The sequence below is a fragment of the Harpia harpyja genome, chromosome 2, assembly GCF_026419915.1.
Source record: "Harpia harpyja isolate bHarHar1 chromosome 2, bHarHar1 primary haplotype, whole genome shotgun sequence".
Classification (NCBI taxonomy): Eukaryota; Metazoa; Chordata; class Aves; order Accipitriformes; family Accipitridae; genus Harpia; species Harpia harpyja.
The window spans coordinates 18,927,944-18,940,910 of record NC_068941.1 but is presented as its reverse complement, the minus strand read 5'-3'; the positions used below and the strand labels follow the sequence as shown (position 1 = coordinate 18,940,910).

At 41.8% G+C, this 12,967-nt stretch overlaps 1 protein-coding gene across 9 annotated transcripts in view; it reads left to right on the top strand.

The window, feature by feature from the left end:
- The window catches only part of WDFY3 (WD repeat and FYVE domain containing 3), a 187,911-nt gene extending 177,309 nt beyond the window's left edge, over positions 1-10,602 (top strand). For all 9 annotated transcript variants that reach the window (XM_052772395.1, XM_052772380.1, XM_052772388.1 and 6 more), the window contains 7 exons: positions 622-801; positions 1,915-2,097; positions 2,984-3,080; positions 4,094-4,423; positions 5,519-5,630; positions 5,990-6,187; positions 6,835-10,602. In XM_052772395.1, coding sequence (XP_052628355.1) covers positions 622-801; positions 1,915-2,097; positions 2,984-3,080; positions 4,094-4,423; positions 5,519-5,630; positions 5,990-6,187; positions 6,835-6,955 — 1,221 coding nt within the window. In that variant the 3' untranslated portion in view covers positions 6,956-10,602. The remainder of the gene's footprint in view (positions 1-621; positions 802-1,914; positions 2,098-2,983; positions 3,081-4,093; positions 4,424-5,518; positions 5,631-5,989; positions 6,188-6,834) is intronic.
- The last annotated feature ends 2,365 nt before the right edge of the window (positions 10,603-12,967 follow it).

Sequence of the window (12,967 nt, the reverse complement as noted above, 5' to 3'; positions counted from 1 at the left end):
ATTATTCAGGTATGTTTTGTGAAATCATCTGCTTTATTGTAGTGTTGTATGTAAACAGACTCCTGTTCCAGGGGTTAGGTGAAGCCTAAAATGTAAAAGTGGGGTCTAATACAAGTAGACGTTTGTAATTTTCGCCTCCTTGCAATTGACTTTGCCTTTTTGGTTGCAGCTCTTTCTTGTCTCTTTTCTCTTTTCTCAAACATCAACAGAAGTTTATATAGAAGCCATTTTATATTTACAAAGAATTTCTGTTTTCAGAATGTAATTTCAGGTGCAGCCTGGAACACACACTGACCCTATAAATAGGCTACTGATGCAGATGGAGGATGCAGAATGGGTTGGAAATTTATTTTGGGGTTCTTTTTTTCAGTAGAAGGCTATATAACATTAGACCCTTGAAATATGGTTTTGTGAGAGTACTTTTTAAATGGAAAAACATATTGCTCCTATCATTTTCAATTATGAAAATAGTTGCCAACTGGAAACTTTAAGTCAGTTGGATCTTCTGATAGGATATTTATGTTTACAATATCTGAATCTTTTCAGATAAGTGGGTTTAATATAGTAATTTTTGTGCTCTCTCCTGATAGCAGCTTGTTCCTCCTGACTTTTGTTTTGCAGGCATTACTGGGTCATACTGACACTGTCACATGCTTAACAGCATCACTAGCTTATCACATAATTGTGAGTGGATCACGGGATCGCACCTGCATCATCTGGGATTTGAATAAACTCTCTTTTCTAACACAGCTTCGAGGTCACAGGGCTCCAGTTTCAGCACTCTGTATAAATGAATTAACGGTAAGAACCAAATACCATTCACCAATGTGCAGTGGGAACAGTAGCAAGAGTCAGAAATCGTTAAACTGAAGAAGAACAAACTAGGCTCTTCTGTTAGTTTGGCAAAACTTGTATAACTCATCTGAAAACGACTTAGCTGGTTTAGGGCATAATTTGCATCTTTTGTCCGGAGACGCGTGTGGGTTTATTCCATGCAGAGCAGCTTAAGCTCAGAAGGGTTCATTAACAGTGCTGGCAGCAGTATAGGTAGGGTGGTGTTCAAAGTGGGTTGTCAAACCTGCCATAGGAGCTAACAAAAGATTTGATATGTGACCTTGGTTGACTTCTGTTCTTTTACGCTTATTTTAAAGGAAGCAGAAGATAACCTTGCATGAAGCTGCAGTGACAATTGTAGTGGAAACAGACATATCCTAAAAGCTTGTCTCCCTGGTGGTCCTATAAGTTACAGGTTGCCATTTATCCAGCTCCCATGCATGTCAAAGAATTTGCCTGAGTTGAAGCTTTATGTAGCTGGTCCATCAGGGCTGGATGGACCATGCTGCAACTGGAGCAGATGTAGTGGTTGAAATCAAGACAAAATGGGGCTGTAATGCAAGGAGGGGGTAGCAAGAGGCACAGTTCATTAGCTGCTAGTAGTCTGATGGTTGTAGTGTTGCCAGTGTTCTAGACTGCAGCTCCTGTTTCCCCTCTGCGCTAGTTTGAACCATCTCTTGCTCTTTTCCCAATAAGGAAGCAAATGAAATTTAAGGTGATACATGTTTGTGAAAAAGACTGGAGTCAACATGAGCGGAGTCTTTGAAAACTGAAGGGAAAGTACTGAAAATACGCTGTTGGATTGTTATGCTGTGAAAACTGGAGGAATTGGTCTACTCATTGTATGCTGTAAATACAACAAATAGCTTGCTATTAAGTCTAGTTTTCTATGTACAATTTAAAAAAAGTGCGTATCGTCCTAAAGATTTGTTAGGTGGCCAAACTCAGCTTGAATAGAACATCCTGAAAAGTGCCAGCCTTGATGGCTGAACTTGACTTAAAAATGAGCCTGGCTTATATTTTTGCTGAAGAAAACCTGAGATTTTTATTGAAATATGAAGGTGCTATTTGTCTTTGCAGGGGGATATTGTATCATGTGCTGGCACTTACATCCATGTATGGAGCATTAATGGCAGCCCTACCGCAAGCGTAAACACTTTCACTGGCCGAAGCCAGCAAATAATGTGTTGCTTTGTGTCAGAGATGAATGAGTGGGATACCCAGAATGTCATAGTAACGGGACATTCAGATGGAGTTGTCCGGGTGAGTACCAGGAGTCACTGCTTGGAAAAATAAGTTTACACCTTAGTAGGAGTAGTAGTTACAGAAGTCATGTTTATCCAACACACAGTGTCCTGGCCGGTACCAAAAGCAGTCCTGCTATACTTGGTTGCTCTACCTGAACAATTAGTGTTGCAGGAAGGAAGGAGTCCAGGCTGGGTAGATGATGCAGACTGGTTTTGGTGCTGGAACCAGCTGTGCCATTTCTGCACAGGGTGGTGCACTGTATCCTGTCCACAAGTTAGATGGACATTGAAGATTCATGGAAAACTCTTTGTGAGCTGACATTCCTACACAGTCTTTCAGTTTTCTTTCTCCTTTTTGATGCACCTGTTGTGATGTGGTAACTAGCAATAATCAGCAGCATATATTTTCCTTCCTGCTCTATTTTGGTCACTTTTTGGTCACTAGCTTTCATGCCTCGAGATTGTAGTTTTTGTTCACCGTTTTTGTTCTACACACCTTGAGACAATTCATTTTGCTGCCTAGAAAGAAAAGAGGAACTTAGTGGCATCTCTGATCACTGCGAGTCTAACCTGATTTTCAGTATTTTGCTGTGTGCAGTCCTGGGTCTGCCTTAACCAGAGTCTGCTGCTCAGGTTGCTATGTGGAGTGGATTTTTTTATTTGAACAGCTAAGGTGTTAAATAACAGCACAAGACTTGTTCACTTGTGATTCAGGCATGAACACAGATGTGCTCTTATAGTATCTAGCCCCCGAAAACAGGGCTTAGTATGGAGATGTAACCTACCTCTTGTGCTACCAGTGCAAACGCACAGTTCTAATAAGCCATCTTAACTCTAGAAGTAGCTCAGAAGAAAGCTAAGAGTTCAGTACGTGCCACTTTGCTTATCCCCTGTCCCTCCAGTTCTGGCGGATGGAGTTCTTGCAAGTACCAGAAACACCAGCTCCAGAGCCTGTGGAGATGCTGGAAATGCAAGAGGATTGTCAAGAAGCACAAATAGGTATGTCTCCTGACAAGTGTTTTGTATTTGCCTTTTATGTGATCTTTGCTATATGTAGGTAAAATCCTATGGTTATACAGTGCAGAATGGACGATGGAGACTTTGTCTCAAAAGACAGTAGACATCCAGTGGGCATAATAAATAGAGTATCTGAGTTCTTTGTTCACCACCTTGCTTATGGTAGTTTCATACTGCTATGAGTAACAAAAAATCATGCCCATTATAGCTTTTTTTTTTTTTCTGTTAAGACTGAACTTTTCTGTGTGTGGTTGTTTCTGCTATTGGTGAACTCAAATGTTATAACGTAACAGAAGAATTAAAAAAAAAAATCTGCTGATGGAACAGCATGCTGTTTAGATAGGCAATGCTGGACATATCATTTTCCCTGGTCAGAAGATTTTGGTCTGTGCTTGATGGGTGTTTCTTTTAGCCATCTCATCTTCCTCTTGCCCTCTTCATATTGAAGATGTGATCTGGATTTGGATCGGGATCGCATGAGACTCATTAGTAATTATTATATAAATACAGCTCCTTTTTTTTCGGTGTCACTAGGAATATAAATATCTTCAGCAGTTGCTTTTTTGTATTAACAAAACCTGTTATTAGCAAATCTGCATTGTGTTTCTCAGTCAGCCGGAGTTTCAGCATAGCTGACTGTGCTTACTTGTCTAAGTTTTGCTGAAAGGCAGCAAGATTTGGTTTTGCTAACTTGAGCATTTTTGAAAATTTTACTCATGTCTATCCTAGCCTACCTCAGATGGACTATCATAGGAAATAGCTTCAGCTAAGGAGTGCTGTTTTCTGACAGGCCAGTGCAAAAAAGATGAATAGTGTGATTCCTGGCAGGAGCTGAATCTTTGCAAAGGCTTTGAGATGCCTGCATGCAGTTCCACTCTAGTCATGCTGTGGTGGTACCTATTGGGTTGTAGGTAGTGCAACAGCAGAACACGGAAAAAGCTCAGGTTATAAGCAGCCTTGCTAACAATGTCTTCTCTCCTGTTGGGTGAATCCAGGGCAGGAAGCCCACGAAGAGGACAGCAGTGAATCAGAGGCAGATGATCCATGCATAGGCCAGGACACAAAACTGCAGGAGAGCCAGAGTCAACCAGGCAGCACCAGCCACAGGCCTAGGTCATCATCAAACAGAGCAGCAGCAGCATGGTCAGCAGACAGCGGCTCTGATGACTCCAGGCGTTGGTCAGACCAGCTCAGCTTGGATGAGAAAGATGGCTTTATCTTTGTGAATTATTCTGAGGGACAAGCAAAAATGCATCCCCATGCTCAGGTTAACCACCCGCACCCTAGCTATGCTGAAGCACGGCACTACAGCAAGCTTAAGCCAGGTAAAAGAAATTGGGCACACTTCCTCTGTCAGATAAGTGTGCTGTCAGCACTGACCCATAAGGCAGCATCTTTCTGTCTATGCAGCTTTGAGCAGGGTTGGCTGATAAATTCCAAAATGGTCAGCAAAGAGAAAAAATTGTGTGCAAACATTGCATGTTGTTCAAGCTTTTCCTGAGAAGCTGTGGTCAATTTACCCTGGCCAGCAGCTAACCCGCTGACTCGCCATCACCACCACAACCCCCTGCAGCAGGATGGTGGAGAGAATAGAAGGAACAAAAGCAAGGGAACTCAAGAGTCGAGATAAGGATAGTCTAATAAGGGAAGGAAAGAGGAAGACAAAACAAGTGATACAAAGGCAATCACTCGCCACCTCCCATAAGCAGAATGATGACCAGCCAGTCTCTGAGCAAATGGCTGCCTTCCCGCAAAAACCCTCCTCTCAGTTTTATTGCTGAGCGTGGTGTTACATGGCGTGGAATAACCCTTCAGTCAGTTTGAGTCAGCTGTCCAGCTTGTGTCCCCTCCCAACTTACTGCACACCTCCAAACTCCTGACGGGGTTTGGGGTGCAAAGCAGAGTGGGGAAAAAGAGAAAACGTTGACACTCTGCAAGTACTGCTGAACAACAGCCAAAACACTGGTATGTCATCAAAACTTAGTCACTTACCCAAAATGAGCATTTATGAAGAAAATTAATGACAGTTGGAAATCTGAGTCTTGACTTTAAAAATAAAATGAAATCATTAAAATAAAATAAAAAAAATTAAAAAATGAAGCTATCCCAGCCCTGTCAGGCTTTCGTACAGGGCTTCCCTGTGTATGTCACCATTCTCTGCAGCTCCCACTTACAGTGGGACTTACAGAAACTGGAGGCTCTGTGCCTTGTTTTGTATCCTCTCCTTTCTTACATGCATTGGGGAGTAGTTGAAAAATGTGTTTTCCCTGAGTGAAACTTGAGTCATAGAGAGTTATCTTGGGTGGGGAGATTTTTTTCTTTCTACGAAGTCACACATACAGATATGTTAGGGGAGAAGGGAACAAAAATGAGAATGAGCAAATTTGCTTTTTCCCCTCCTATTTCCCACTCATTTCTAGGATACAGATGGGAGCGTCAGTTGGTGTTTAGAAGCAAACTAACTATGCACACAGCATTTGATCGCAAAGACAACGCACATCCAGCAGAAATCACTGCACTCGGCATCTCTAAGTGAGTAGCTCGCAAGCGATTGCTTAAAACGTTTTGTTACAATGTTGTCAGTGGGAAGTGGTACAAACCAGCTATTGTTCTTTGCATAATGCTGTTTTGTGGTCCTTCTGTGTAGGGCAGCCTTGTTCAAGGACTGAGTTTAAAAAAAAGCATAAAATAAGTAGACTCACTCAGCTGCACTGTGTTACATAGAGTGTTGTTATAGCTCCGTTTCTCAGTCAGACCAGGCTAATTTGCGCATTAGTTACTATGCTGGTAGTTTAACGTATTACGTATTCTGACATGTAAAATTGGTCATCAATGTCTGCACATTACTGTGCCAGAGTTGTTGCAGGAATGCTTTTGCGCTTTTCTTGCAGGGATCACAGCAGAATTCTTATTGGGGATGGTCGAGGCAGAGTATTCAGCTGGTCCGTAAGTGATCAGCCTGGCCGATCTGCAGCTGATCACTGGGTGAAGGACGAGGGGGGAGACAGCTGTTCGGGCTGTGCAGTCCGTTTTTCACTCACTGAGAGGCGTCACCATTGCAGGAACTGTGGACAGCTGTTCTGCCAGAAGTAAGTCAGCCAACAGTCTCTTTTGGGCTCTTCCATACAGAATTTTAAGCTGGGTAAAGCTGTTTCATACTGCAGAACTCTGCTGAAAGACTGAGCTTTCCTTTACCAAAACAGAACTGATGAAGAAAAAGCATCAAAACTCTCAAAACTTCCAGGGAAGAATTAGAAAAGACAGACCAGCCCCTTTATAAATTCAGTTAGCAAGACAGATATCAGGAGGGAATGAAATCTGCTTGCAGCTTTGAAAACCTCCCTGTCGCCCATCTGGGAAAAACTCTAGACAAATGAACTTAGCAAAGAAATTAAAAAAAAAAAGCAAAAAAACCCCAAACAAACGAAAAAAACCCCAAACTTCTTTTGCAGCAACTAGTTGTTCTTGTCAGTCTTCAAGTAGCTATACTTTGAGTCTAAACTGGTGACAATAGCTGTTTTTAAGTTACCTCTCACACAGAGTCATTGCATTGATTCTGTAGTGATCATGCAAGTTAAATTCTGCTTCTGCCACACTGCATTTTATTTCTTTGTCAAGATAAGTTTGGACAGTTTTCTGGTATTTGGAGTCATGATGATAATTTCCACACCTGGATAGAAAATAGCCAGGTTGGGAGAAGACCTGTGTTCACAGTGATGTTTGTTTTCTTCTACAGGTGCAGTAGGTTTCAGTCTGAAATCAAGCGTCTGAAGATTTCGTCACCAGTCAGAGTCTGCCAGAACTGCTTCTACAACCTGCAGCATGAGCGGGGTTCAGAGGAGGGGCCCAGAAATTGATGGGGTCCTGTCAAATGGAGACCCCATCCAGCCCCACCGTCACTCCAAGAACTAGTGAGAGTATCACGCATTGATTGGAAGGGATTAGAATATTGTCTGTTTACACTTAAGTTTATACTGAGTTTTAAGCACTAAAAGTAAAAAGGGATCATTGAATTGATTTGCGTTGACAGAAGGTAAATGAGGCTAACAGCATAATTAAGTGAAGAGCAAAGCCTAGGAAGACATGATTAATAACCACAAATCCAATAGAACTGTCAACCCCTAAACCTATGTTGACGTGGCTATCAAGAAAGTCCTCACTTATCCTCAACACCCGTTCTTGTCTTGTTTTTGTAGATCTAGTCATCTTTATCTGGGGGAGGGGGAGGGGAAGGCTTTTTAGAAGATAGTTGTAAATCTGCCTTCTTCGCAAGCAACTGTGTATATTGTAAATAGGTGTAACGGCCTTTTTATCTAAATATGAACTTAACTGCCTGTTACATGGGACTTCAGATTAACCACTATACTTTGTGTGGCATCTTTATCTCATCTATCAATTTAAATATGAATGTTTAAAAAAAAAAAAACAAACAAACAAAAAAAAAAACCAGAAAACTCGAAGGCATTATGTGTATTTCTGTTAAAAATCCAGTCTGTGCATGTTTGTTCTTTCAGTTGCCCACAGTATCTTAATTTAAGTAAGGCTATTCATAGAATTACATGGATTTTTTCAAAAGATAACATTTTTGAGAATAGGACTTGGAGTATTTTATTCTAGCTGTAAGATAACCAGGAACTAAATTGTACACTTGTGTTGCATTTTATACCAAACTATTTACCACCTCAGTGTTGTTCATATTTAATAAGGCCTCTTTTATACATGTCAGAGCTACAGTTTTGTTAATTACTTAATGTTCATTAGCAGCTGATTCATGCAGTGCAAGAACCAGCTTTTACCTTCTTTAGTCAATAGCAATTGGCTTGCATATAGGTACAGAATGAATTCCTTGTGCATAGAATTTAACCGCTGTTGTCCTGTAGCTTGTTTGCAAAAAAACTTTTGGAACAATAGGCGTTGCTCTAAAACAGGGTGATTTATTAGTCATGTCAGAAATGCTTCTAAGAGCTATCTTTGTGTTTCAGCACATGGCATCAACTTGAGGACAGCAGTAGATTTCCATTATGGTTTTTAAGTTCCAATATGAATTTAATTGCAGTATTTTTTTACTACTCTGTCATTTATTTTGCACTACATGTGGAATGAAGTAGAGACACTGGGATTGGAACATGTGCATCAGATAGGCCCATGGACTTAATTTCTGAATGAGGTCTTGCCAGTGGGTATTGGGGGGGGGGGGGGGGGGCAGGGGGCAGGCTGGTGTTTGGTTTGGTTTTGTTTTTTAACGTATGTGTATATATTTTGTAAATGGGTGACAAACCGATCTAGATCTAGGTATATTCACAATGGATTCTTTTAAATAGCAGTAAGGATATGACCCAAACCAACAGAAGACAAGTGGTCCCACTTTTGCTTTGCTAGTACTTCTGTAAGTGTCTTCACTCAAGACAATGAGATTATCCTTCACTTAAAATGATTTGGGCAGACTCTGGCCCTGGGACAGCAGATGGTTAAAACTGGCACTGTCATCAGAATTGCACCATCAAAAATGTCAGAACCTCTGTGGTGGTGTGAGCTTCTTCCAGAAGGTCTTTGGCACTGCGGGGGCACACCCGTCTTCTCTTGATTTGAGCTTCTAGCAGTGAATAATTTGTTAATACTGACCACTTACTATTTACCCTGGTATCACATGTTTATGCACTGAAGGTTAAATATGTATTTTGATACATGTTTGTTTATTATATATGTGCTGGTCTGTAAAATGAGATATATTCCTGTTTTGGTATGTATACTAGGTCCCCAAATGAACAGAAAGGCTTTTCTAGAGCCCTTGCACACTGTTGAGTAAATGCAGGTTTGTTGAGATTAGCTGACCCAAATTTGGATCCAAAGAGTGATGATCAAATAGCCGTGCTGCATGGCTACCCTGACAGATTTGTCCCTAAAAACAAGAAGAGGTCCTCAGTAAGCATGTGCGGAGCACTGGAATTTCTGTGTTCAGCTGTTCTCTCTAACGTTGCCTTCACCCTTCCCAAAATGATGCGAAACCAGCATAATTCAGAAGACAGGCTAGTGGCCTTAACGTTTTCAGTTTGAAGAAAAGGCTCTTTTAACAACTTTTAAATGTCTTTGAGTCCACAGAGTTTTCTTCCCCTTGCCTCCAGATCTCAAATCAAAACCAAATTTAAGGAAGTCTTCTTTTCTACGGACTGGAACTTGCACAGCCATATAATGAAACCCTAATAAAAACAAGGTTTATGACCATAACACTGACATAATCTAAACACTAAAGCAAACAGTTGGCATATAGTACTAACGTGGGGTCATGAAGATAGTGGGCCGTCAGTAAAGAGGTAGTTGACCGTGTTCAGCTACATCAGCACGTTGTACGGGTGTTGTTCTATGCTTCTGATGTTTGGCAGCTTACTGAAAAAATCAAGGTCATTATTCTTTACAAATTCTGTAGTGCAGAGGTTAGTCCCAATTTACATTTTGCAAACAAATCACCACAGCCCTCTGACTTAATTCTTCGGTTGCGCTGTTCCAAAAACCACTTTCTTGCTTGTAGGAGGTGGAGGGGAAAGAAACACACCTGCTCATATTTCTCTGGCAGCTGGTGCTGTGGGCAACTGTTTTGACTACTTGGGAGTGGGGTTTTTTCCATTTCTTTCAAGCTTCTAATGCAAATTCTTGCTTTGTTTTCCATGTAAAAATCTGTTGAGCAAAAATATACTCATGTACACTAACATTAGTAGACTGTATTCTCTGCAAGTACCTCACGTCTTCTCCTGCCTTGTTCTTTGTAGTATACTTATTCATGTACTCTTAACATTCGTATGTAGTGTGCAACTGTAATGTCATGCTTATGAGAGGGGGTTGGCTGCCTCCATCCAACATTCATCAGTTCGATAGCAAAACACTTTAGATAAGTTATTTTGCACTTTCTTATGTATAAAATTGGTAGAAACTTATATTTGCTTTGTATCATTTAAAGACTCTTTTTGTTTCAGTAAATGAACTGTGTATAAAATACTTATGCAGTTAAAACTGTTTTTAGAAAGTATTTTTAATTTCAGCAAGTTTGGTTACTTGTTGCATGACTATTAACACAGCTGACTTTTTGTGTCAGTGCAATGTATATTTTTTTTTTGTCCTGTTATTAACTTGTAAGCCCTAGTTAAATGGCCATTTATTTGTACAGCATCAGGAGTAAATTGAAGATAACTGGCTAAGACTGGAGTGTGGAATTTTGTACTATATTGCAGAATCCAATATCTGTTTTTTGGTGGTTGCGTAAAAGGCCTGACGATTTACTATCTAGTGTGCAATCTGTGATATCTGAATGTTCATTGTATATTTGTCTCCAATGCAAAAAGGTAGAGTAACACAATTACAATACATGATTAAATGCAATAGTTCAGGTACTGAAGTATTTTTTTCATTTCAAATAAATACCTGCTATTTACCACCAAAAAAGCTGTTTTGCGTTTGTTGGAAAGACGCAACATTTGCAGCTGAATAAACATTTTAAACATGGGAGTGGTAACTAATGAGTAACATGTTTCTATATCATCACAAGGAGTAAATTTTTATTGCTTGTTACAGTTTCACTTTCTGAACATGAGTATGGTCATCCACGATGATGCAGTGTGAAATTATGTGCCTTTGTTTATTCTTCTTTGATTTGTAAGTGTCATTGTAGAGTGTGAAGCCAGCAGAATTTGACAGTGTGTAGAAGAATAGGCTATACCAATATAGAGAAAGCAGACAGAAAAGAACGATTTAAGTTGTGCTGGATGAGGACAGTGGAACAGGATGAAGTATCAAAATCCAATTTAAATCATCTTTCTCAAGGAGAGAATGACTACTAGAGCAGAACTTGACCTTATCTGGTGAGAAAACAGCCTAAGATCCCCAAATGTTGAAATATTTTACTACTTCTTCAATCCATTTTTATACCCTTTTCTAACCTGGTAATGCTAAAGAATGTGGGTTTTCATGTTGGCAGTTCATTACGCGCCAATACTGCTGGCTAACAGTTTTTCTCTGACTAAAAAACAGGCTTTGATGCAGTTGGGCCTACCTGGTTCCTTGGCTGATGAGCACCACAACTGACGTTGCATTCTTGGTATTTGACAGTAAGTAATTTCTTTGGTTGTAAAAGGAAAGGAACTTCTACCAGTGAACTTAACTATCTATGCTTACTGCCTTTAACGTTAACTCCTTCCGTGAACTTTTGGGGGTTTTTAGTTATATTTAAGTGTGCTCTCAAGCAGTAGTTATAGAAGCAATTGTCATGGCCTTCCTAAGCCATATCTTGGTTATATAGCATTGGTAATGTCCACTTTTCATAGAATCATAGAATCATTTAGGTTGGAAAAGACCTTTCAGATCATCAAGTCCAACCATCAACCATGCCCACTAAACCATGTCCTGAAGTGCCTCGTCTACGCGTTTTTTGAACGCCTCCAGGGATGGTGACTCAACCACTTCCCTGGGCAGCCTGATCCAATGTCTGACAACCCTTTCAGTAAAGAAATTGTTCCTAATATCCAATCTAAACCTCCCCTGGTACAACTTGAGGCCATTTCCTCTCATCCTATCACGTGTTACTTGGGAAAAGAGACCAGCACCCACCTTGTTACAACCCCCTTTCAGGTAGTTGTAGAGAGTGATAAGGTCTCCCCTCAGCCTCCTTTTCTCCAGGCTGAACAATGCCAGTTCCCTCAGCTGCTCCTCATAAGACTTGTTTTCTAGACCCTTCACCAGCTTCATTGCCCTTCTGTGGACACACTCCAGCACCTCAATGTCTTTCCTGTAGTGAGGGGCCCAAACCTGAACACAGTACTTGAGGTGCGGCCTCACCAGTGCTGAGTACAGGGGGACGATCACTTCCCTAGTCCTGCTGGCCACACTATTTCTGATACAGACCAGGATGCTGTTGGCCTTGTTGGCCACCTGGGCACACTGCTGGATCATATTCAGCCGGCTGTCAGCCAGCACCCCCAGGTCCTTTTCTGCTGGGCAGCTTTCCAGCCACTCTTCCCCAAGCCTGTAGCGCTGCATGGGGTTGTTGTGACCCAAGTGCAGGACCTGGCGCTTGGCCTTGTTGAACCTCATACAATTGGCCTCAGCCCATCGATCCAGCCTGTCCAGATCCCTCTGTAGAGCCTTCCTACCCTCAGGCAGATCAACACTCCTGCCCAACTTGGTGTCATCTGCAAACTTACTGAGGGTGCACTTGATCCCCTCATCCAGATCATTGCTAAAGATATTAAACAGAACTGGCCCCAACACCAAGCCCTGGGGAACACCACTTGTGACCAGCCACCAACTGGATTTAACTCCATTCACCACAACAATTTGGGCTCGTCCATCCAGCCAGTTTTTTACCCAGCAGAGTACACTTGTCCAAGCCATGAGCCGCCAGCTTCTCAAGGAGTGTGCTGTGAGAGACAGTGTCAAAGGCCTGTAAAGTCCAGGTAGACAACATCCACAGCCTTTCCCTCATCCACTAGGCGGGTCACCTGCTCATAGAAGGAGATCAGGGTGGTCAAGCAGGACCTGCCTTTCATGCACCCATGCTGGCTGGGCCTGATCCCCTGGTTGTCCTGCACATGCGATGTAAGCGCACTCAAGATGAACCATTCCAGAATCTTCCCTGGTACCAAGGTCAAGCTGACAGGCCTGTAGTTCCTCAGATCCTCCCTCCGACCCTTCTTGTGAATGGGCGTCACATTAGCGAGCCTCCAGTCATCTAGGACCTCCCCTGTTGACCAGGATTGCTGATAAATGATGGACAGTGGCTTGGCAAGCACCTCCGCCAGCTCCCTCAGTACTCTCGGATGGATCCCGTCTGGTCCCATAGATTTGTGAGTGTCCAGATGGCATAGCAGGTCACTAGCTGCTTC